This window comes from Nothobranchius furzeri, chromosome 16, assembly GCF_043380555.1.
Source record: "Nothobranchius furzeri strain GRZ-AD chromosome 16, NfurGRZ-RIMD1, whole genome shotgun sequence".
NCBI classification, from domain to species: Eukaryota; Metazoa; Chordata; class Actinopteri; order Cyprinodontiformes; family Nothobranchiidae; genus Nothobranchius; species Nothobranchius furzeri.
In genome coordinates, this window is record NC_091756.1 from 54,989,831 (window position 1) to 55,011,845 (window position 22,015).

A 22,015-nucleotide genomic window follows, 5' to 3' on the forward strand; every position below is an offset into this window, starting at 1 on the left:
CATTGCTCCTCCTGAATCTGAGGTTCAACAATCCAATGGACCCTCCTCTCCAGAACCCCTGAATAGACCTTATCAGGAAGGCTCAGGTGTGTGATCCCCCTATAGTTGGAACACACCCTGTGGTCCCCCTTTTTAAATAAAGGGACCACCACCTCTGTCTGCCAGTCCAGTGGGACTGCCCCCGATGTCCATGTGATATTGCAGAGCTGCGTCAGCCAACACAGCCCCACAACATCCAGAGCCTTAAGGAACTCCGGGCGGATCTCATCCACCCCTGGAACCTTGCTACAGAGGAGCTTTTTAACCACCTCAGTGACCTCAGCACCAGAGATTTTAGAGGCCAACCCAAAGTCCCCAGGCTCTGCTTCCTCACTGGAAGACGTGTCGGTGGGATTGAGGAGGTCTTCGAAGTATTCTGCCCACCGATCCACAACGTCCTGAGTAAAGGTCAGCAGCACATCGTCCCCACTATAGATAATGTTGGTAGCGCACTGCTTTCCCCCCCCTTGAGGCGCCGGATGGTGGACCAGAATCTCCTCAAAGCCATAAGGAAGTCTTGCTCCATGGTCTCACCGAACTCCTCCCATGCCCGGGTTTTTGCCTTGGCGACCACCCGAGCCGCGTTCCGCTTGAACTGCCGGTACCCGTCAGCTGCCTCTGGAGTCCCACAGGCCAAAAAGACCTGATAGGACTCTTTGTTCAGCTTGACAGCATCCCTAACTGCCGTTGTCCAACAGCGGGTTCGGGGGTTGCCACCACGACAGGCACCGACGATCCTGCGACCACAGCTCCGGTTGGCCGCCTCAACAATGGAGGCATGGAACAGGGTCCATTCAGACTCAATTTCCCCCGCCTCACCCGGAACATTTTGGAAGTTCTGTCGGAGGTGGGAATTGAAGCTCCTTCTGACAGGAGACTCTGCCAGATGTTCCCGGCAGACCCTCACGATACGTTTGGGCCTGCCTGGCCTGACCGGCATCCTCCCCCACCGTCTGAGCCAACTCACCACCAGGTAGTGGTCAGTTGACAGCTCCGCCCTTCTCTTCACCTGAGTGTCCAAGACATGCAGCCCCAGGTCAGATGAAACAACAACAAAGTCGATCATTGAGCTGCGGCCTAAGGTATCCTGGTGCCAAGAGCACATATGGACACCTTTATGTCTGAACATGGTGTTCATTATGGACAATCCATGACTGGCACCGATGTCCAATAACAAAACACCACTCAATTTCAGATCAGGGGGGGGCGTTCCTCCCAACCACACCTCTCCAGGTCTCACTGTCATTGCCCACGTGAGCGTCAAGTCCCCCAGCAGAATGAGGGAGTCACCGGAAGGAGCGCTTTCCAGCACCCCCTCCAAGGTCTCCAAAAAGAGTGGGTAGTCTGAACTGTAGTTTGGTGCATAAGCACAGATCACAGTCTGAACCCGTCCCCCCACATGTAGGCGGAGGGAGGCTACCCTCTCATTCACTGGGGTAAACCCCAACGTACAGGCACCAAGATGGGGGGCAACTAGTACGCCCACCCCTGCTCTGCGCCTTTCAGTGGGAGCAACTCCAGAGTGGTAGAAAGTCCAGCCCCTCTCAAGGAAACTGGTTCTAGAGCCAGAGTCATGTGTTGAGGTGAGTCCGACTATATCTAGTCGGAACCTCTAAGCCTCACACACCAACTCAGGCTCCTTCCCCACCAGAGAGGTGACATTCCATGTGCCAAGAGCCAGCTTCTATAGCCAAGGATCAGACCGCCAAGGTCCCCGCCCTCGACTCCCACCCGTCACACACTGCACCTGACCCCTTTGGCCCCTCCCACGAGGTATGACCCTATGGGAAGGGGGACCCACGTTTCCTCTTCGGGCTGTGCCCGGCCGGGCTCCATGGGTGAAAGTCCGGCCACCAGGCGCTCGCCAACGTGCCCCACCTCCAGGCCTTGCTCCAGAGGGGGGCCTCTGTGACCCACATCCAGGCGAGGGAACACGGTTTCCATTTATATCATTCATCATAAGAGGTCTTCGGGCTGCTCTTTGTCTGATCCCTCACCTAGGACCTGTTTGACCCTACCAGAGGCAGAAAGCCTCAGACAACTTAGCTCCTAGGATCATTGAGACACTCAAACCCCTCCACCACGGTAAGGTGGCAGCCCAGGGAGAGGTTAATAATATGGCCATTAAATTATAAATGATGCATCTGTGAATAAAATTATTCATCAGTAAGTACAAATGATGTAGAAAGCGATGTGAGGTTGTTATCTTCTATATAGAATCTACTCACTCATCTTATTTCTGTTTGTTCTAAGGAGAGAAGCAGGCGGCCACTCATGTGTCGTTGGATCAGGAGTATGACCAGAACTTGTCAGCCATGTGGTGTCAACTAGAGGAGCAGCTTGTGTCTTCTGCCAATCGTGGGATTGTCCCAAACAACTTCCAGCCTTCTCAGAGCTGTCTGAACAGTCAGACGGACAACCTCCATCCCCCTCTCGCTGTGGTGGAGGGTAAGAAACCATCAACATATTTAAGATGTTCTTCAGACCTAGTTTTGGTTAGCATCTAACTACAAGTTAGGTAGATGGCTTTTAGTAGATGATAATTAAGGATGCACCGATATGAATTAATATTAGGTATTAATATCACTGTTATGGCCGATAACCGATATTTGCCTTTACTGATTTATGCTTCTGAAATCAGCTAATTTTGTATAGACAGAAATTACGTAAGCTGAATTTTTTATGTTTTGCTTTATTTCTGTAAAGTGGAATTTGCAATGTATTTTATATACACACACACCACACACATTTATGCTTCTGAGATGATTACCAACACTATCTTAGGACTAAACAATTACACATCATCACCCCCCTTACCTTCTGAAACAGACACACAAACAGAAATAAGATGGAAAAAATATTGTTTGTTAAAATCGACCCAGTTTTACTTATCGTTAGTGAAATGTTCAGAAACGACTAACATCGGCCGATACCGATATTGATGCCAATATATCGTGCATCCCTAAAGATAATTGATCAAATATAAAGATTTTCTCATTAATGAGCTGTAGAGGTGTCATACACCAAATCCTCACGCCTTCCTCTGTGTTTACTGCTGCATTAACAATATTCTTTCAATAATTGTGTTTTATTGATATCTCTAGAGAATAACGTGTGATCTTTAGTCAGCGTGACCTGAGCGTGCTCTCTCTCCTCTACAGAACCAATCATAGTGGAGCTATCATTCAGAAACCCTTTGAAGGTTTCTCTGACTCTGTCTAACCTCTCACTGCTCTGGAAGTTTACTGCTGATGGAACATCTTCACCAGGTAAAACTCAGACAGGTGAGCAGATCACAGGAGAGACCATCACTAACGAGGAGGCCTCGGCCACACAGGTGAGCATCCCCAGGGTAGCCCATCCTGATGTTTTATACTCAACCTGATTTTAAACGCCTTATTTGAGATCATTGTCTCCTCTCCGTCTTGTAGATGGCACTGAAAGATGACATCATCACCGCTGAGATCATTAAGGAGTTTCATATGGGATCAGAGGAGACCAAAATGGTACGGCTGAAGTGTTTGAGCTTTACTCCGATTGACCTGTGACCAAACATCCAGAAAGAGTTAATGACATTTTACAGGATAGGTAACGAGCAGGCTACTGCTGGCACGAGAGATCCCGTGTCTGTTGGCACTTTTTGATCTTTTCACTTGTTTTTTAAAACCATCACAGATTAATGCTCTATAATCATCGCACCTTGGAAACCGCCTGTATCTAGCCTTACCTCAATGAGCCGATGCAAGCCTGACAGTAACTGAGTGTGAAGAGGAACTGAAGTCTTGTTTTGTCCTCAGGCCAGACTGAGGTTGCTGCCACACAGGACTGGTCAGCTGAACATCGTAGGAGTGGTTTATGACCTGACCTCCTCATTCGCTGGAGAAACAGCTTCAAATACTGAAGGTAAACTGCTGATGAGATCTTTGCCTCTTCAGCTTGAGTTAAAGCCTCACATGCTGACTGCATATTCTAGAATTATACCTGGTTCTTTTCCTATCTGTTTCTTTCACAAAAATGAAAGTTAAACAAAAGGTCCATAAGAGTCTGATCTAAGATAAAGTAAAGTGAGCTTGCTGAATTGTGCTTTTCTCACAGTTCTGTCTGGCTTTTTAATTTGACACTTTTAGTGGAAAAGCACAACAGTAAAAATTACTTACTTCTAAACACATTTACCTGAGTTGGTTTTAACCTACTCCACCTTTACACCAGCTACAGCTCTTGGACAGGGTTCAGCTGTGGAGATGAAGATGCTCAGGCTAGAACCAGATGAGTTCAACCTAAATGTAAAGGTTTTGTAGACATCAAGGTTTCTTTTTAGGTTCTAAATATGCATCTGGCCACGTTCATTTGGAGCTCAACACAAGGAGTCCTAATTCCCAACCAGCTGTTGAACAGCTAAACAATCATATAAGACCTGGTGTCTGCAGGGTGGTCCAGGTTGTAATTACACACTTATTACTGTCTTTTCAGAGTAATTTGTTACATTTAAATATTACTGTATTTAAGATGTAAGGCATTACACTACTGTTGCATTACTTTAAGTTGCTCTCATTAAAATAACTGCAAATATGGATTTGGCTATCCAAACGTATTGTTTAGTTTACAATCTGACTAATATACATAATTCTCACTAAATTTTTACATACTGCACCTTTAAGTTTGAGACTTATTGTCTTTAAAATGTTTACTGAAAGATGCAGTATGTAAACATTTAGTGAGAATTTTACAGTGAGAAAATCCCAAAAGAGTCTAAAGTTTCAGTCATTTTGGAAGGAAACATATTTCATACACCACTGGCTGCGGGAATTGCCAGGAGGGACATAACTACTGTTTGCCATCGGTGAATGTGGGGGTGCCGTGTCTCCTGCGAGCTAATACTGCAGCGCCAATTACTGTAATTTGACGACGGCCGGCAAAAACTCACTCACTCAGCCTTTATTTATAAAGCACCTTACAGTCATGGGCATGCCACCAAGGTGCTGTACAACAAAAGAGTAAAACAATAAAACATAGCGCTACAGACATAATTAAAACCACAAATAAGAATTACAAAATATAAAACATTAACAATTGCTAACCCACAGAATTAAAAGCCAGATCATAAAAGTAGGTTTTCAGCCTCATTTTTAAAACTGCTACTGATGGAGAGCCCCTAATAGTTAGGGGCAGTGCGTTCCACAGTTTCGGACACGCAACAGAGAACGCCCTGTCCTCTCTCAACTTTAACCTAGCCTTAGGAGCCATAAGTAGCAGCTGGTTCTCAGAGCGGAGTGACCGGGCCGGAACATATGGCTGCAGCAACTCCGTCAAATAGTTTGGAGCCACACCACTCAAAGCCTTAAACACCATTAAAATAAGTTTAAAATGAATTCTAAAATCAACAGGCAACCAGTGGAGAGCAGCCAAAATTGGTGTCACGTGTTCATGCTTCCTTTTGTTGTCCAAGAATCTTGCTGCAGCATTCTGGACAAGCTGCATCTGGTTTACATTACCCTTACTTACACCAAATAAAACGGAATTACAATAGTCGAGTCGTGAGGTAATAAAAGCATGAACAACAGTCTCAAGGTCACGTCTAGATAAAAACGGCTTTGCTTTAGCCAAACGTCTTAAATGATAAAATGAAGAGGATACTACAGTACCCACATGAGCATCCATGCAGAATGAACTGTCCATCTTCACGCCAAGGTTGACTGCTGAAACACCCAGATAGGAGTTCAGTTCACCGCAGTCTACGTTTGAAAAATCAACATGTCCGCTTGAACCAAACAACAGTGCCTCTGTTTTTTTCCCATTGAGACACAGGAAGTTTTCTGCCAACCATATCTTAATTTCTGCCAGACAATCCAAAAAAAATTTTATAGTGTGATCACCGGCGCCATCTAGAGGCAAGTACAATTGGCAGTCGTCGGCATAGAGATGGAATCCAATTCCAAACTTTCGTAAAATGTCTCCCAATGGGAGAATATAAATTGAAAACAGCAAGGGTCCCGGTACTGAACCCTGCGGTATCCCCTATGGCAGATGTGAGAAGCTCCAGAGTTGTTTCAAGTGGTTGCAGTAACCAAATTTTACCCCAGAATGTCATTTTTACTTCATTTCTACATAATGCACCTTAACATTTTATATTCAAATGACTGAATTCCCCTTCCTCAAAAAAAGTCCACCTTCTTAAATGTAATGTTAGTTTTCCACAGAACTGCAGTGCTGTGTGTTATCAAGAGCCCACAGAATTTATAGTTCTGCTCTTGAGCATCAACAGTGATGTTACTGCATCTAGGGCTTAGGTTGTGTCCTACCTGCACCCACAGTAGCGTTTAAATGCTCCTAAAAATCACTGAGACGTGACACAGGGCTATTATTCTGTTGGTTAAAAAGCAGGATTATGACCCATAATTGGAAAGCAGGGAGCAAAAAAATCAATCTTGACACCCTTTGACTTTAAAAGGTTTGTTTCAAACTTGTTCAGATCAAACGTGTCCGTAATTTACTTTATGTGCTCCAAAACAAAGCCCTTTCAGGAAGCATAGGGATGAGAAATGTGTTAATATTATGAATATAGAAGAAGAAAATATCTTTTCTAAAGCGCCTCTCGAGATAAAAATCACGAGGCGCTTCACAAAAACAAAAAATGTAAAAATATCAGAAATAATTTAGAAAATGGTTAAAAATATATTTAAAATGAGCAAAAAATAGACAAATGTGATTAAAAAATGTAAAGAAGAGAGAGTGAATAGATAAGAGGGAAATCAGTGGATCCTGAGGAAGGTGGAATAGGTAGGGAGGGCAGAATAAAGAGAGAGTGGTGAAGAAGGTCATACAAAAGCCAGCTTGAACAAGTGAGTTTTCAGCTGTTTTTTAAAGGAGACCACTGAGTCCACTGATCTCAGGCTCAGGGGGAGAGAGTTCCAGAGTCTGGGGGCCACAGCAGCAAATGATCTGTCACCTTTGGTCTTTAGCCTGGTGCTGCACAACTAGTAGGCTTTGATCACTGGACCGTAGGGACTAAGAAGATCACCAATGTTTGATGGTGCTTGTCCATGTAAGGCCCTATAGACCAGAACCAGGATCTTGAAATGAACCCTGAAGTTGACTGGCAGCCAATGAAGCTGGAGGAGAAGCGGGTTGATGTGGGTGTGTTTGGAGGACTTGGTCAGAAGCCGAGTACAGGCATTCTGAACCACCTGTAGACGGTTCAGGGAGGTTCTGCTCAGACACGTGAAAAGAGAGTTACAGTAGTCTAAGCATGAGGAGATGAAGGTGTGGAGAACTGTCTCAAGTTCAGAGCGGGACAGAATGGGACTCAGCTTAGCAATGTTCCTGAGATGGAAGAAGGAAGAGCGAACAAGAGAACTGACATGAGAATCCAGGGTGAGAGCTGGGTCAAAGGTCACACCAAGATTCCTGACGGAGGGTTTGGTGTGAGAAGCAAGCTGACCAAGAGAGTCTCTGACTTTGGGAACCAGCTTGTCTGGGGCACAGATGAGGATCTCAGTCTTATCTTCATTCAGCTGTAGAAAGCTCCCAGCCATCCAGGTTTTAATAGAGTCTAAGCAGGTGTGTAACAGCTGCAGCTTAGACATCTCATGGGGCTTAAAGGAGATGTACAGTTGGATGTCATCTGTGTAAAGATGGTAGGAGATTCCTTTGAAGGAGCTCAGGATGTGCTGAAGAGGAAGCAGATAGAGGAAGAAGAGCAGAGGCCCCAGCACAGAACCTTGTGGGACACCATGGGTAAGAGAGGTGGTGGAGGACCTAAACTTGGAGACGGCCACAAAAAAGGAGCGCTCAGAGAGATAAGAGGAGAACCACTCCAGAGCAGTTCCTGATAGGCCTACCCAGTCTCTCAGCCTCTCCAGTAGCAGGTGATGGTCAACAGTGTCAAAGGCTGCAGTCAGGTCCAGCAGGACGAGAACAGAACAGTCCCCTGCATCACTGTGAGTCAGAAGGTCATTAGAGACCCTAAGAAGAGCTGTTTCAGTAGAATGAGCTCTACGAAAACCTGACTGGAAGCTATCATAGATGTTATGTTCATCAAGAGCAGCTGTGAGTTGTTTAGCCACAACCTTTGCCAAGATCTTGGAGATGAACGGAAGTTTAGAGATGGGTCTGAAGCTGCTAAGGAGAGAGGGGTCAAGACTCGGTTTTTTAAGAAGCGGGTGGATTACAGCGTTCTTAAAGTAAGCAGGGACCTGACCAGAAACCAGAGAAGCATTAATTATAAAGAGCACGCTGGGACCGATGGACTGAAAAGCACTTTTAAACAAAGATGAGGGTAAGATGCCGTGGGGGCATGCAAAGGTCGTCATAGCGTTAACTAGTTTGGTTAGCTCAGGCAAAGAAACAGGAGCAAAGCTATCTAGGATGATGGGCCTGGTTGGAGTCGGGAGAGACTGCGATAAGGCTGAAGGAGAGATGCTAGATCTAACCTTATTGACTTTGTCCACAAAGAAAGACAGAAAGTTCTCACAGTCTGCAACAGAGTGGATGGAGGCTGTAGGAGTGGCAGGAGAGACGATGCTGCTGATGGTGTTAAACAGCTCCTTGGGGTTCCCTTTGCTCTGGAACACCAGGTTGGAAAAATAGGAAATCCTGTTATCTCTGACTGCAGAGTTAAAGGATGTCAGAAGATCCTTTAGGTGCAGCAGATGGACGTGGAGATGGGTTTTCTTCCACAAACACTCAATTTTTCTGCATTGGCGCTTCAGGCTGCGAAGGCTGTCATTAAACCAGGGAGTAGGGTTCACTGCAGGAACTGATCTGGTTCTGACAGGACAGATGTTGTCCAGAATGGAGAGGCAGTGCTCGTTAAACTGAGAAGTTAATGAATCTGGGTCGTTATCAGAAGAACAGGGTGGATCAAAAGCAGCCGAAAAATTGCTAGCTGTGCTCTCAATAAGAAAACGAGAACTAACCAGATGGCGAGCAGGAGGTGGGGACGCAGAAACTGACAAGTTAAAGAAAATACAATGGTTATCTGAAATATAAACGTCCTCAGGACAAACACTGTCAGCATTTAGACTCAGGGTAAAAACAAGGTCTAGAGTGTGCCCCCTGGTGTGTGTGGGGCCAGAAACATGCTGGGTTGAAGGAGTCCATAAGGCTGGAGAAATTCATGGCAAAGTGGTCTGAGGGATCATCAACGTGGATGTTAAAGTCACCAACAATCACCAGTCTGAACAGCTTCACATTGGAGGATAGAAAGTCACTAAACTCCTGAAGTAAAGAACTGTTTGGAACAGGTGGACGGTAGACCACCAGTATATGAAAACGTAGTGTTGTCACTCATATTTTTAACCGTTTACTTCCTCAGTGCTGAGCAATGCACGTTCCCGTGCTGAGGCATGCCAATCTCAGCAGGTTCTCCTCAGCACAACACCTGTTTAAATATTTATTGTAATGGACATCACTGACATTTGTGCAGAGTGAAATATAACCCTTTTTTCTGCAACATCTTACGTTACTGTGTTTGAGCAAAAACCAATGCAATAATTAGTTTCCTTTGTGACGAGTTACTCCCAACGCTGTTTATAACAGTCAGACACTAATCGATGACATTTCCTTCAGAATTACTTGATTATAGCACAAAAATGTGGATTTCCTTTTGTCTGAAGGCCAGCAGGCTCTGAGTCAGATGACCGTTCGTGGCAGACAAGACCTGAAGATCCGGGGTCCACGGCTAAACCTGACCAAAGAAGATAAGATGCAGGTTCGATATGGGGCAGATCAACGTCTGGAACCCATCATAACGCCCCCAATGCCTTTAATGGAGGTAGTCCTGACCCTATATGCTCATGTAATCTGATGAGTTCAAAGTGATTTATAATTTTATACCTGAATGGAGCTAAGCCACAACCACCAGAACCTGCTACAGCAGCATCACTTACTCATCCAGCCTGTGTCTTCATGCTTCTTCTGTCCCAGGTCTTTTTCCTACAGTTTCCCACTGCTCTGCTGTGTGGTGAGATCAAGAAGGCCCACGTGGAGTTTTGTAACGTCAGCGCGGTTGCTTTGTGTGGACTGCGCGTAGCGTCCACTCACCCTGACTTCTTCACGTTTGGCAGCCAAGCCACAACACCTGTCACACCCCCCTCTTCAGTCTCAGCTGAAAACTGCTCAGCCTATAAAACCTTTGCGACAACCCTTCAGCAAGGTTCAGTTGCATCGGAGATGCTGGTTTCAGCAGAGGAGTTCAGTCAGCCATCGGGGGTGATGAACATCCCGGTGCACGGGGGCATGCTACAACCTGGGGAGTCCATTCAGCTGCCTCTTTGGCTCAGAGGGCCGGACAAGGAGGGAGTCCATGAAATCAACTTCCTCTTCTACTATGAGAGCATAGAGAAAGGACCCAAGATCAGGTATGAAAAATGTCACAATGCTTATGTTTTCAACCGATTTAAGTAACGTTAGTCCATAGGATCACTTCATTTCACAAAGAAAAGGCACACTCACGTATGTGTCACATACTGGTGGAACTGGAAAAACTAGAATATGGTGCAAAAGTCCATTTATGTCAGTAATCCAGTTTAGATCTAAAGGCTCAGGAACCCTTTGCAGGTGTTCTGGATTTATTAGCTGATTGGAGTGTGACACTTGAGTCTAGAATATTCAATTAAATTCAAGTTTATTTATATAGCGTCAAATCACGACAAGCGTCGTCTCAAGGCACGTCACATAATAAACATTCCAATTCAGGTCAATTCATTAAGCCAATCAGAAAAAAGTTTCCTATATAAGGAATCCAGCAAATTGCATTGAGTCACTGACTAGTGTCAGTGACTTTACAGCAATCCTCATACTAAGCAAGCATGCAGCGACAGCGAAGAGGAAAACTCCCTTTTAACAGGAAGAAACCTCCAGAGGATCCTGGCTCAGTATAAGCAGCCATCCTCCACGACTCACTGGGGATCAAGAAGACAGAGCAGACACACACACACACACACACCAAGTAGTGTTTCTATGGTTACATTGTGATTTCTTAGTAAATATTCTATTTGGTGAGAGATAAACTTTATTGTATTTATCCTAGTGAATCTATAATTAAACGGATAAACTAGTAGTAGCACATTCAATGTCAAGGAAAGTAAAGTGTTATTATCAGGAGAGGGAGAATGTTTAAGTGGTTAGCAGCAGTGTGCTAGATGATGGCCCCCTCCATGAGGCTACCACAGCTCAGCAGAACATCATTGTTGCTTCTTCTGGGGAGAAAAACACTTAGAGAAAAAATAAAGTTAACAGCTGAAATTGCAGGAAATAATACAGTTAAAGAGCAGATTGTAGAAGAAAGTAGTAGAGTGTGGAAAATGGTCAGTGTATCCTCCAGCAGTCTAAGCCTATAGCAGCATAACTACAGAGATAACTCTGGATAATCTATCCTATTTAGATGGAGGCATGTTGGAGGCAGGGCAAGGGAGAGCCGTCTTTACCGACTGTACACTCCACCTCCCTCTACTCCCCCACTTGTCCAGATCTAGACTAACATCAGATTTTAACCATAGGCCCTATCAAATAAAAATGTTTTAAGCCTAGTCTTAAAAGTAGACAAGGTGTCTGCCTCACGGACTAAGGCTGGGAGCTGGTTCCACAGGAGAGAAGCCTGATAACTAAAAGATCTGCCTCCCATCCTAATTTTAGATACTCTGGGAACCACCAGTAAACCTGCAGTCTGAGAGCGAAGTGCTCGGTTAGGAACATATGGAACAATCAGATTACTGAGGTATGATGGAGCTTGATTATTAAGAGCTTTATATGTGAGAAGAAGGATCTTAAAATCTATTCTGAATTTAACAGATAGCCAATGTAGGGAAGCTAAGACAGGAGAGATATGATCTCTCTCTTTAATTCTCATCAGAACTCTAGCTGCAGCATTTTGAACAAGCGGAAGACTTTTAACTACATTCTGTGGACTTCCTGAGTAATGAATTACAGTAATCCAGTCTTGATGTAATAAATGCATGAACTAGTTTTTCAGCATCACTCCTGGAAAGGATGCATCTAATCTTAGCAATATATAGCAATTTTCTGCTCAGTTGAATTTGTTCTAATATTTATGAGATTTCCATGATTTGCTTTATTAAGCCTGATATTTAATCTGTGTGGTTTTGGCCGTGGGCAGGAAACTGTCTCAGTGGGGTAGCGGGTGGGTAACAGTACAGAAGCTGCAGAGGGGTGTGTTAAACTACGACTCTGCTTCCTGGTCTGGACCCTGGGTTCTCATGGAGGACTAATAAAACTGGCCATGTTCCTAGAAAGAAGAGCTGCTCCATCCAAAGAGGGATGGATGTCATCTCTTTGCATCAGACCAGGTTTTCCCCCAAAGAGTTTCCCAATTATCAATGTAGCCCACGTTGTTTTCAGGACACCACCTAGACAACCAGCGGTATAACAGCATGTGGCTAAACATGTCGTCACTGGTCCGATCATTGAACCTTAACACAATATTCTAGTTGTCTGAGATTTTGTATGTGGGGTTTTCATCAGCTGTATGCCATAATCATCACAATTAAAACAAATAAAGGCTGGAATATCTGGCTTTGCATGTAATGAGTCTATATCATGTATTAATTTCTCTTTTTAAGCTGAATTACTGACATTAATGAACTTTTGCACTAAATTCTAATTATTTTGAGTCCCACCGGTTTGCACCTCTGGCTTTTATGGATGTGATAATTAAACCGTCACTAAGGGAACCGGATCCTGAGCTCTAGCTAAATATTCACTAGTGTCAACCTCTCCTATCCTTAAAAGACTTGAAATAGCTGCTGTAACGTTGGTACTTACGATCTTTTTGAGGAGTTTTAATATGAGATGGTGTCCATACTGGTGCAGGCATTGAACCAGTAAAACCACTGATCCTGTATTAGCACTAACCTGGAACCAGAAATAATCGTGTGTGTTTTTTCTCATATAAAGTCATCGAGTGTTGCGCCACACAGTGTTCATCTGTGCCAGCCGTTCTCTGAATGTTCAGGCCTCGGCTTTCCATAGCACCGCTCCTCCTCCTCACTCTGTAGATGACAAAGGCAGCAGGGGAACGCTGGTGTTCATCGATGTGGAGAACGTCAACATGGTGAGTGTGTTCACCTGCTGGACCCATTTAGTTCTGCTTACTGGTCTCACTGTGGTGTCTCTCAGAGTGAAGGGGGTGTGCGTGAGTTCCACATCGTTCAGGTGTCCAGCAGCAGTCATCACTGGCGCCTCCACAAGTACATCACCCCCACTAAGGACAATGGTACGCCTGAGCTCTTCTTCTTCTCTTTCTGATTAATGCTGACATAGCTGCAGGTATTCTTATTTGTATTGTACTATGATGTTGATTTGCTATTGAGTCTACCCCCAAATTCCACTACCTCCGCTCCGCTCCGACACGAACGCCGGAGCAAAATAGGTCCCGTTCTAGTCAATCAGAGCAATTCCACTACTGCGGCTGTGCTCCGGCAGTGCGGCGCCGTGCGCCGCCCTCTGTTCCGGCGTCCGGCAAAAATAGAATCGATCTTATTTTTGCCAGACGCCGGAGCACCTCCGCAGTAAATGGACAGAAATCACAACCACCCAACAGGAAAAGGAGCAAGCACAGCTTCCGTTTTTCACAATAAATCGATAAACAAAAGGCGTTTTTTGTTTCATATGCACAGGTTTAACAACTTTTAACAACTATCAATGGCGGCTGAAGTTTAAATGCACAAAAGTAAGCCATAAATACAGTTTCTACTATCAAAGTAGTCACACTTTGTTGATCCAAACACTGCTGATCTCTCAACACAAATGATGGGTAGATTAAACAGCTCATTTCGATGCTTCTCCCACACAACGGGTGTTTGGATCTAAATTCCGCGTTTATTGCTCGGACTGTATCGCAAGATCTCGAAAATCCCACGCATGCTTGTTTGCTCACCTCAGGTCTCCGCACCGGAGCGGAGCCGTTGTAGAGCGGGTACCAGTAAAAATTGAGTTCGGAAGCGAGCGGCTGCGGAAGGCGGGGGCGGACCGGAGTGGAGCGGAGGTAGTGGAATTTGGGGGTTAGATAATCTGAGAAGGTTTAGTTACTCTGTTTTTGAACCTGGTGATAATTTTACCAACATCTAACAACATAATGAGTAAGCCTTTGCTTTTTTCTCCTGCAGACTGTAAACTGAGCAGCAGAGAAAGAGCTAAGCTCTGTTTCAGGGCCACACGGTGCAAACCCCGTCAAGGTACTTCATCTTATTAAGCAAGGTTCTTTTCGCTTCGGACATGAAGGTGTTTCGAGTTACCTTTTACATGTTTCGACCGTCGTCTGCAGTATTCTTCAGAAGTGTCAGCTGTTCTTCTGGTGGGCGTGACCGACCCGGATCTGTCAGATCCACCTGGTCGGTCACGCCCACCTCCGCTGGCCGGTCTTCAGAGAAGGGAATCCCAGGTGCGAGACAGCTGATAGGCCTCCTCGTCTCTGTTCATGTTCCAATGTTCCCGTTTCCTTATTTCTATTGCCTCCCTGACCCAGCGCTTGAACCGGTTGTTCTCCGTGTTGATAATTTTTCCTTGACCCCAGTCCATGATGTGGTTATTTCATCTGCAATCATCTGAGATGGCTGACTTGACAGACCAATATCTGCTATGGACATCTGAACACCCCACGGCACACAAACTATCAGTAGTCAGAACATTATAGGAACGGACCAGCTTCATTACAGATGAAACAGACCACAAACAGGAAGAAGAACACATCAAACAAGCACTAACCCTCTGTCAGTATCCAAAATGGGCCATAGAAAAAGGAAAACAACAAGTCAAAGTAAATTAAAAAAACAGAGAGACCAAAAAAAGAAAACAAAGACAAAGACTAGACCACACGGACACGGACACCATCACAATTCCGTATATCTGGGGAGCCGCAGAACGTACACAAAGGGCAATGAAAAAACAACAAATCGACACAACCGTCAAACCTCACATGAAACTCAGACAGCTACTAGTACACCCCAAGGACTAAACAGAACCAGACAAGAAATGCAATGTAATCTACGAAATACTCTGCATGTCGTGCAATAAAACATACTTAGGGGAAACCGGCAGAACATATGACATGAGAAGAAAAGAGCACCAGAAGGAATGCAAGAAGGAAACAACAGAAAGACTCACAGGGACAACAAAGAAAAAAGCAGAGGAGCAAACCCTCAAGTCAGCCACCTCAGATCATTGCAAACAAAATAACCACATCATGGACGGGGTCAAGGAAAAATTATCAACACGGAGAACAACCGCTGGGTCAGGGAGGCAATAGAAATAAGGAAACGGGAACATTGGAACATGAACAGAGACGAGGGGGTTTATCAGCTGTCTCGCACCTGGGATTCCCTTCTCCAGAGACCGGCCAGCAGAGGTGGGCGTGACCCGGGTCGGTCACGCCCACCAGAAGAACAGCTGATAAAGACGCGTCCCACAAACACCTGTGACACTTCTGAGGAAGACCGCAGCCAACGGTCGAAACATGACAAGGTAACTCGAAACACCTTCATGTCCGAAACGAAAAGAACCTCGTTTAGAATAAAAAAAGAGGACATAATGAACATTGTAAAGGAAGGTACTTCATTGTGACACCACTGTTGAGGGCTGGAGTATTTTTAACGGGTACATATTTGACTCTTCTGCTTTTAGCTAACTTGGACAACGTTGATAAACTCATCTTTGCAGATCTGAGCCTGGGAAATGAACGGGTAAATTAAAATTTGCTGCTATTTATTGAATTGAGAGGAGTTTTTTTTCTCTCCTTTAACTTCATGTGTGTGTTTTGTGGATGGATTTTGGGCAGGAAACGTGTCAACTGTTTAGTGAAATGTAACTTTGATGTGAACGAGCACTGAGCTACATGCCTGCCCGGCTTCACTAATGGGCCATTCCCATCTGTACCGGGTCGGCCCGGGCCGTGTAGCCCCAGACGGCCCCAGCCTGGCCCGGTTGAGTCCACACATCCTTGCCTTAAGCCCATGTGGGCTGATTCTACCCACCAATCAGAGGCTTGCTCTAATGGAAGGTGTGAATTTGCTGTCAGCAGTGGGTGTGTTGGCCCTGGTCGGCCTGAAGCAGACCCCCTCGAGAAAAGGGCTGAAAATGAGCCTTGGTTGGCCCGGAAAAATACCAGGCCACCCAGATATGTAAACAACCTACGCTACCCGGCCCGCGCCGACCCGGTACAGATGGGAATGGCCCAAAAGTAACATCAGAACCGTAGAACCTGTTCTCTTTGAGATCAGGTTTTTCCAGCCAGGCTTTAGAGATGAACCACCTCTCTGGAGGCTCAGGCTCCTCCCAGTAGGTCTCCAATCTCCCTAACTTGGACCCATGTCTGTGTGCAGATCATCAGCTCTTCCACACCCTGTGGAGATTTCTTCTTCCGCTGCTGCAACACATCAACACTCCAGCAGGTTGATGTTAATTCCAGGACATCAGGTAACAGCAGGAGTCTGTACTCTGCTCCCCCCAGCGGCTCCGGCACCAACCTCACAAGCGTCACCAGGAAGTGTAATGACCTGGACCTCAACATCATTGTCATCTGGAAGGTTCGTAATCCCTTTGCTGGGTTCTAGCTCCTGGTTCTACTCTGTGATCAGAACCCTCTGATGCAGATGGTCGGACCTTTGGATAAAATCCCAGCTGTCTTGGATCAAGTGGTGTAGAGGACTGGCGTGTGACCACATGAACACGATTATTTAATTCATCTGTTCATTTATAAAGCCCCTTCCACGAGCGAAGCAGACGCCCAAGGAGCTGAACACATCAGATGAAATGTGACAATCATAAAAACCATCAAAGAAACATTAGTGTTGAATTAATCTGTACTTTTATTGAGATCCTCACACAGCAGCTTGAATCAGGATTTGTTTTTTTCTGAACGTCTGTTCCTCACATTGGTTAGATTTAGGGGTTTACTTGTTACAGTCTGGCAGTAATCAGTCTGTGTACCTTTGTGTGTGTGTGTGTGTGCGTGTGTGTGTGTGCGTGTGCGCAGGCGTACGTCATTGAAGACAACAAACAGCTGATCCTTGAGGGGCAGCTCCATGTGGCGCTGCACTCGTTTGGTAAAGAGGCCAGTTCTCTGGTTCCTAAAGAGGTACGGCAAACACTGTAACATCTGATCTGCCTCGAGCTCAGTCAGCATGATGCACCAATGAGGATCAGGTTTCATCTTCTTCAAATCACATTAGTACGGTTCATCAGTTCACTGACTTCAGGTCAGTTTATTCAAACAGCTACTAGGGGTTGTATGAACTAGTCGACTAGTCGACTTCACTGCTCTGTAGTGACTTTTTATGCCTTTCAGCGACTAGTCGCTGTCACGTGATAATGAGTGACGAGATGCAGTCCTCGGAAAAGATAGCAGGTGACGAGCCCCTGCGCGTCTGGAGGCAACGCGCTGTGCCAGAGCGTCGGTACTGACGCCCGCCGTAAAACGGACATTTAACCAAATTGTGACGTTTACCCTCTTGCAATTTAACATTCCTCTCACGCCCATCCTAACCTTAACCAGCTTGCGCATGCAAAGCTCTGATTGTTGACGCGCTCCAGACATCTGCGTCCTGAGCACGGCCACAGTAACATCAAATTAGTTGTCGCCACCTCAAAAACTAATTTAACACGCGATCGTTCATGTCGGCTCATTTCCTTTTATGTTTTCTGTCTTTTATTCTTTTATTTGCGCCTGATGCGTTTCGCTGCTGTGGAGCGGGGCGCATCACCTGTTTTGTCCTCCAATAACTTTACCTCACTGATGCGGCCGGCGAGCAGCGGCACTCCGCTGTTTTTGCGGTCGGTAGATCTTTTAGAACTGCAGTTCAAAGGTAACTCATAAGGTGAATATATATGAATCCAGGTAGCAGTTTTTCTTTAGGATTGAGAGGAGATGCAGGAAGATAATAAACAGGCAGGACAGAAAAATAGTCAAATAAAAACAAGTTAGTTTTTGTACCTGGTGGTTGCAACAAACAGACACCACTGAAGGTAATCAGAAGTGAGGAACAGAAAATGAAATAATTATTTTAATGTTTAGAGCAGCAGGAACTCCGAGAGGCTGCAGGCGCATCAGTGAGTTTGCGGCCGCTGCGCAGGGGGAGGGGGGAGAGGGCTGAAGCAGGAATTACCGTTGTTAAAAGAAATGTGTTTAACTTTGAAAATGTGGGCGCAATTTTAATTGTCAAAAACTCCAGCGAACCCCCCCCCACGTCGCTTCAGTTGTATGACGTCATCAACGACTAGTCAAAGTCGACTCGATTTTCATTACTTGACAGTCGACTTTAAAAAAAATTATGTCGTGCAGCCCCTGACAGCTACACAAGTCTTCTTAAAAAGGTCCAGGTTCAGTACATTTGCGGACGACCTGGTTTAACCTTTAGAACTGGACGTCCGACTACAGACTGGTTTTTGTTCTTTTTCTGCTCGTGTATGGATTCAACGGTTTGTTCCTACTGATGTTCCAACACAAATGTCATAATGAAAATTCAGCTTCCTGTTTCCAGCCGAGTTTGTGTATGATTGTGTGTTTGTAGGAATCCCAGGAAATGGTGCTGCTCAAGTTTAAGTCTGAGTTGCCTCCTCCAGTTGTACTGCCCTTTCCAGAAGTCTCCCAGCTCATCAAAACTAGCCTACACTACCCAGAAACCTTCACACATCACTTTGTCCAGGACAGGTGAGAACCCTGTTGGAAGGTTATTTGAGATCTTCAGCTGGAATATCTTTCTACTGTTTAGGAAATGTGTTGGTTCTCGGGCTCAGGGGGTGGTGGAGGAGGTGGTGGAAGAGCCCTACTGGGGCTGAGGGGGTGGGCGTTGGCCAATATTTTCTTTTGATGCATACTTTACACTATAGAATACAATAAAAGCAATTGTGATGTTCTGTAAATGAAATTCTGTGATTGTTTACAAGCATATTAACAGCAGCTAAATGAAGCTCAGTTAGAAGATTGCCATAATTCTGAAAACATCTGTGTGATGTTAAATTGAGGGTGGTGTAAAGATTTATGAAATCACATCACATGAACCCATAAGAGGTTCAGGAGACTGTAGCTGTTTAAACTCAATACAGCTACATACTTTGATTTCACACAACTTAGCCATTAGCTCAGACTATCATCATCATCATTTCTCTGTGCCAGGAGGCACATAAGGCAAGGACATCATTTTTCCACAGGGATCGATTTCCAGCTGCACTTCTTGTTGAGTTCCATGAACACCATCCTGCTCTGTTTCTCTCTGCCTCGGCCACTTGCCGCCAAGTTGTTTTAGGTCGGCCTCTTTTCCTTCGACCTTCAGGCGCCCAACCTAGAGCCACAGCGCAGTCGCTCGTCTCCTCCTTTCGCAGCACATGGCCGATCCAGTTCCATCTCCTCCTCTTCACCTCATCGCTGATCCTCTCTGTCTGTGCCATCTCTAGCACTGTCTTGTTGGAAACATGCTGTTGCCACCGGATCTTAAAGATCCTCCTTAGGCACTTCGTTTGGAAGGCGTCGAGTTTCTTTTCTTCTCCCTTTGTCAGTTTCCATGTCTCACGCCCATATAGTAACACTGACAGTACGAGGCTTTTGAACAGAGAAGTCTTTGTCTTTTTGCTGATGTCACTGGCCATCCAGATGTTTGAAAGCTGTTTGTGCCTTACACTTGCCAATCCGACCCTCCTCTTGATATCCGCTGTGCCTCCACCATCTTTAGTGACACTTGCCCCCAGGTATGTGAAGCTCTCCACCTCCTCCACTTCTCTTTCTCCCACTTTCAGCTTATCTTCCCTCTTACTGTTCACCTTCATGATCCTACACTTTCCAGCATTCAGCCTCAGTCCAACTTTAGCTGCATTCTTCTCCAGCCTAGTTGTTTTGTGTTGAAGATGTGCCATTATTGAGGACAGTAGGGCAATGTCATCTGCATAGTCTAGATCCTCCAGTATGGTCATGAAGTTCCATCTGATTCCGGTTCTTTTACCCACCACAGTTCTCCTCGTGACCCAATCTGTCACCAGTAGGAACAAAAATCCTGACATACAGCACCCTTGTTTCACCCTTTAGCTCAGACTAGCTGTTAGCTTACTCCAGCTGTCACCTCACACTAGCGCCTTGACTAGCTATTAGCTCACATATCTGTTAGCTTAGATGAGCTGTTAGCTCGCACAAGCTGTTAGCTCATTAGTCCTGAAGGACTTTACGTCTTATTTCTCTGGACGGAGGCCAGAAGGAGGGCTTTTCTCTCTCATCTGGACATTTAGACAAGTTATTCTTCCTAAAGCCTTTTCATCACATGCCCACACTAAAGTGTTGCTTCTGTTGTTTCCTGTCTAGCAAATTCAAACCGTTGAGACCAAAGTTAATACTAAGTAGTCTCGTTTGTTTGTAAAATTGTTTCATTGGCAGGTTACAGTAAATCTCACTGAGTCACTAGCTCTAAATGGAAACTCCCAGAAGTCCATGTGCAGGGAGAAAGTTTTTTAGTGAGGGATCTGAGGAAGGATTGACACTGTGGTTGGATGCCATGGCAACAATCCCAGCTCTGAGCCCAAGAGATCAGCAGAGGACAAGGTTAGGGAGTCTTTGAGGTTATGCACATGAGGGAGAGACCTTAAGACCAGTTAGGTGCATAAAATGATTTTAACGTCCAATAGGAGAAAGGGAAGGGCCCAGACTACAGGAAGCAAGAACAGGGACATTCTTGAGTGGAGCGAAGGATCCCCGCTTACCCAGTTACGTGCTTATGACCCAGTTTGTCTGAAAATTCTTTAATAAATGTTGTTACGCTTTTAGATCGGTCTCACTGTCTTCTCTTTTGTCCTTAAAAAACCTGAAAGGTCCATTCAGAACATTTTCAGCCACAACCCCACACATCGTGGTCAAAGTCACTTGAATGTATTTTAAAATCTTTGTTGGTATTTGTGGTAATGAGGTCACAGGTCATAAAGGTATAAGATGTAAAGCTAGTTCTCTTTGTGTCTCCAGTCTCTGCTTGGTCCCAGTAACGCTGACTCTGTCCAACTGCTCTGTGGCACTGGTCGATGTCATCATTGACCTCAGACACAACAGCACGAGGTAAGAGTCTGATTCAGAACCGTTCGTTTCCGTTCAGTGGAATTGGATAGTTCTGCTACACACACAAGGAGAGAGACACTAGAAACGTCTGAGAACCAGAGCCAGGTTTACCTGCCGTGTGAACAGAGCCTGGTCCTCGGCCGGTCCGGTCGGAGTCTTTAGTTCTCCTCTTGTGTTTTGCAGCTCAGAATCTCTGGAGGTCCACGGTTCGTTCTCCTGGGTGGGTCAGACCCAGTACAAGCTGCAGCTGGGTCAGCAGGAGGTGGTGAGCCTCACTCTGAGAGCCTGCTTCTTTAGAGCCGGAGTCTACAACCTGAATACGCCGCGGGTCTTAGCCAGACCCACGGAGCAGAACTCTGTGTGTGAGACGAGTCAGCAGACAGCGAGTCCAGCTCTCATCATCATCATCAACAGCGCCCGTCTCCAGAAGTCGAACAGTAGTGATGAACAGCTGTCACTGTAACATGATGCCGTTTGCTTCCTGGGTGTTGTGGATCTGATCGTGACCCGGCTCTGTCAGGATCAAGGAAAAAAAGTCTGTGAACCTTTTCTGTCTCTGTGTGATTTTTCCTGTTTGATTGGAGTCGGCGTTGCCTTCCTTCCTGCTGCTGTGCAGACAGAACTATTCATTTGAATAGAAAGCATCTTGGCATCACTTTGTTGCCGTTGGGTTCTAACCCCGGGTTTCCACGGGAGCCGTCAGCAGCACGTTACTGCAGCAGCACGTCTTACTCGCGTAAACTGCTGCTTGGTCCTTCCCACGAGACGCGAAGCAGCAGGGGAGCAGCTGTCACCGACCGAGCACGAAGTCACACGAGTGACTTCGTCAGTAAACACAACAACAAGCAGGAGAAATCTACAACATGGTTTGTGTTTTATGTTCTGTCCGTTTTATAATCGCCAATACGGACCTGAAAAACAAAGGAGACCGCTAGC

The 22,015-nt window shown here is 45.6% G+C and overlaps 1 protein-coding gene across 1 annotated transcript in view; it reads left to right on the forward strand.

Annotated features, from left to right (window-relative positions):
• trappc8 (trafficking protein particle complex subunit 8) overlaps positions 1 to 21,627 on the forward strand; it is a 33,858-nt gene extending 12,231 nt beyond the window's left edge. The window contains exons 15-29 of the mRNA XM_015962220.3: positions 2,293 to 2,487; positions 3,201 to 3,376; positions 3,471 to 3,545; positions 3,837 to 3,942; positions 9,654 to 9,811; positions 9,964 to 10,397; positions 12,952 to 13,108; positions 13,174 to 13,270; positions 14,163 to 14,231; positions 15,676 to 15,734; positions 16,374 to 16,577; positions 17,027 to 17,128; positions 18,561 to 18,700; positions 20,990 to 21,079; positions 21,263 to 21,627. Of these exons, the coding sequence (XP_015817706.1) occupies positions 2,293 to 2,487; positions 3,201 to 3,376; positions 3,471 to 3,545; positions 3,837 to 3,942; positions 9,654 to 9,811; positions 9,964 to 10,397; positions 12,952 to 13,108; positions 13,174 to 13,270; positions 14,163 to 14,231; positions 15,676 to 15,734; positions 16,374 to 16,577; positions 17,027 to 17,128; positions 18,561 to 18,700; positions 20,990 to 21,079; positions 21,263 to 21,542 (2,342 nt within the window). The 3' untranslated portion in view covers positions 21,543 to 21,627. The remainder of the gene's footprint in view (positions 1 to 2,292; positions 2,488 to 3,200; positions 3,377 to 3,470; positions 3,546 to 3,836; positions 3,943 to 9,653; positions 9,812 to 9,963; positions 10,398 to 12,951; positions 13,109 to 13,173; positions 13,271 to 14,162; positions 14,232 to 15,675; positions 15,735 to 16,373; positions 16,578 to 17,026; positions 17,129 to 18,560; positions 18,701 to 20,989; positions 21,080 to 21,262) is intronic.
• Positions 21,628 to 22,015: the final 388 nt, after the last annotated feature.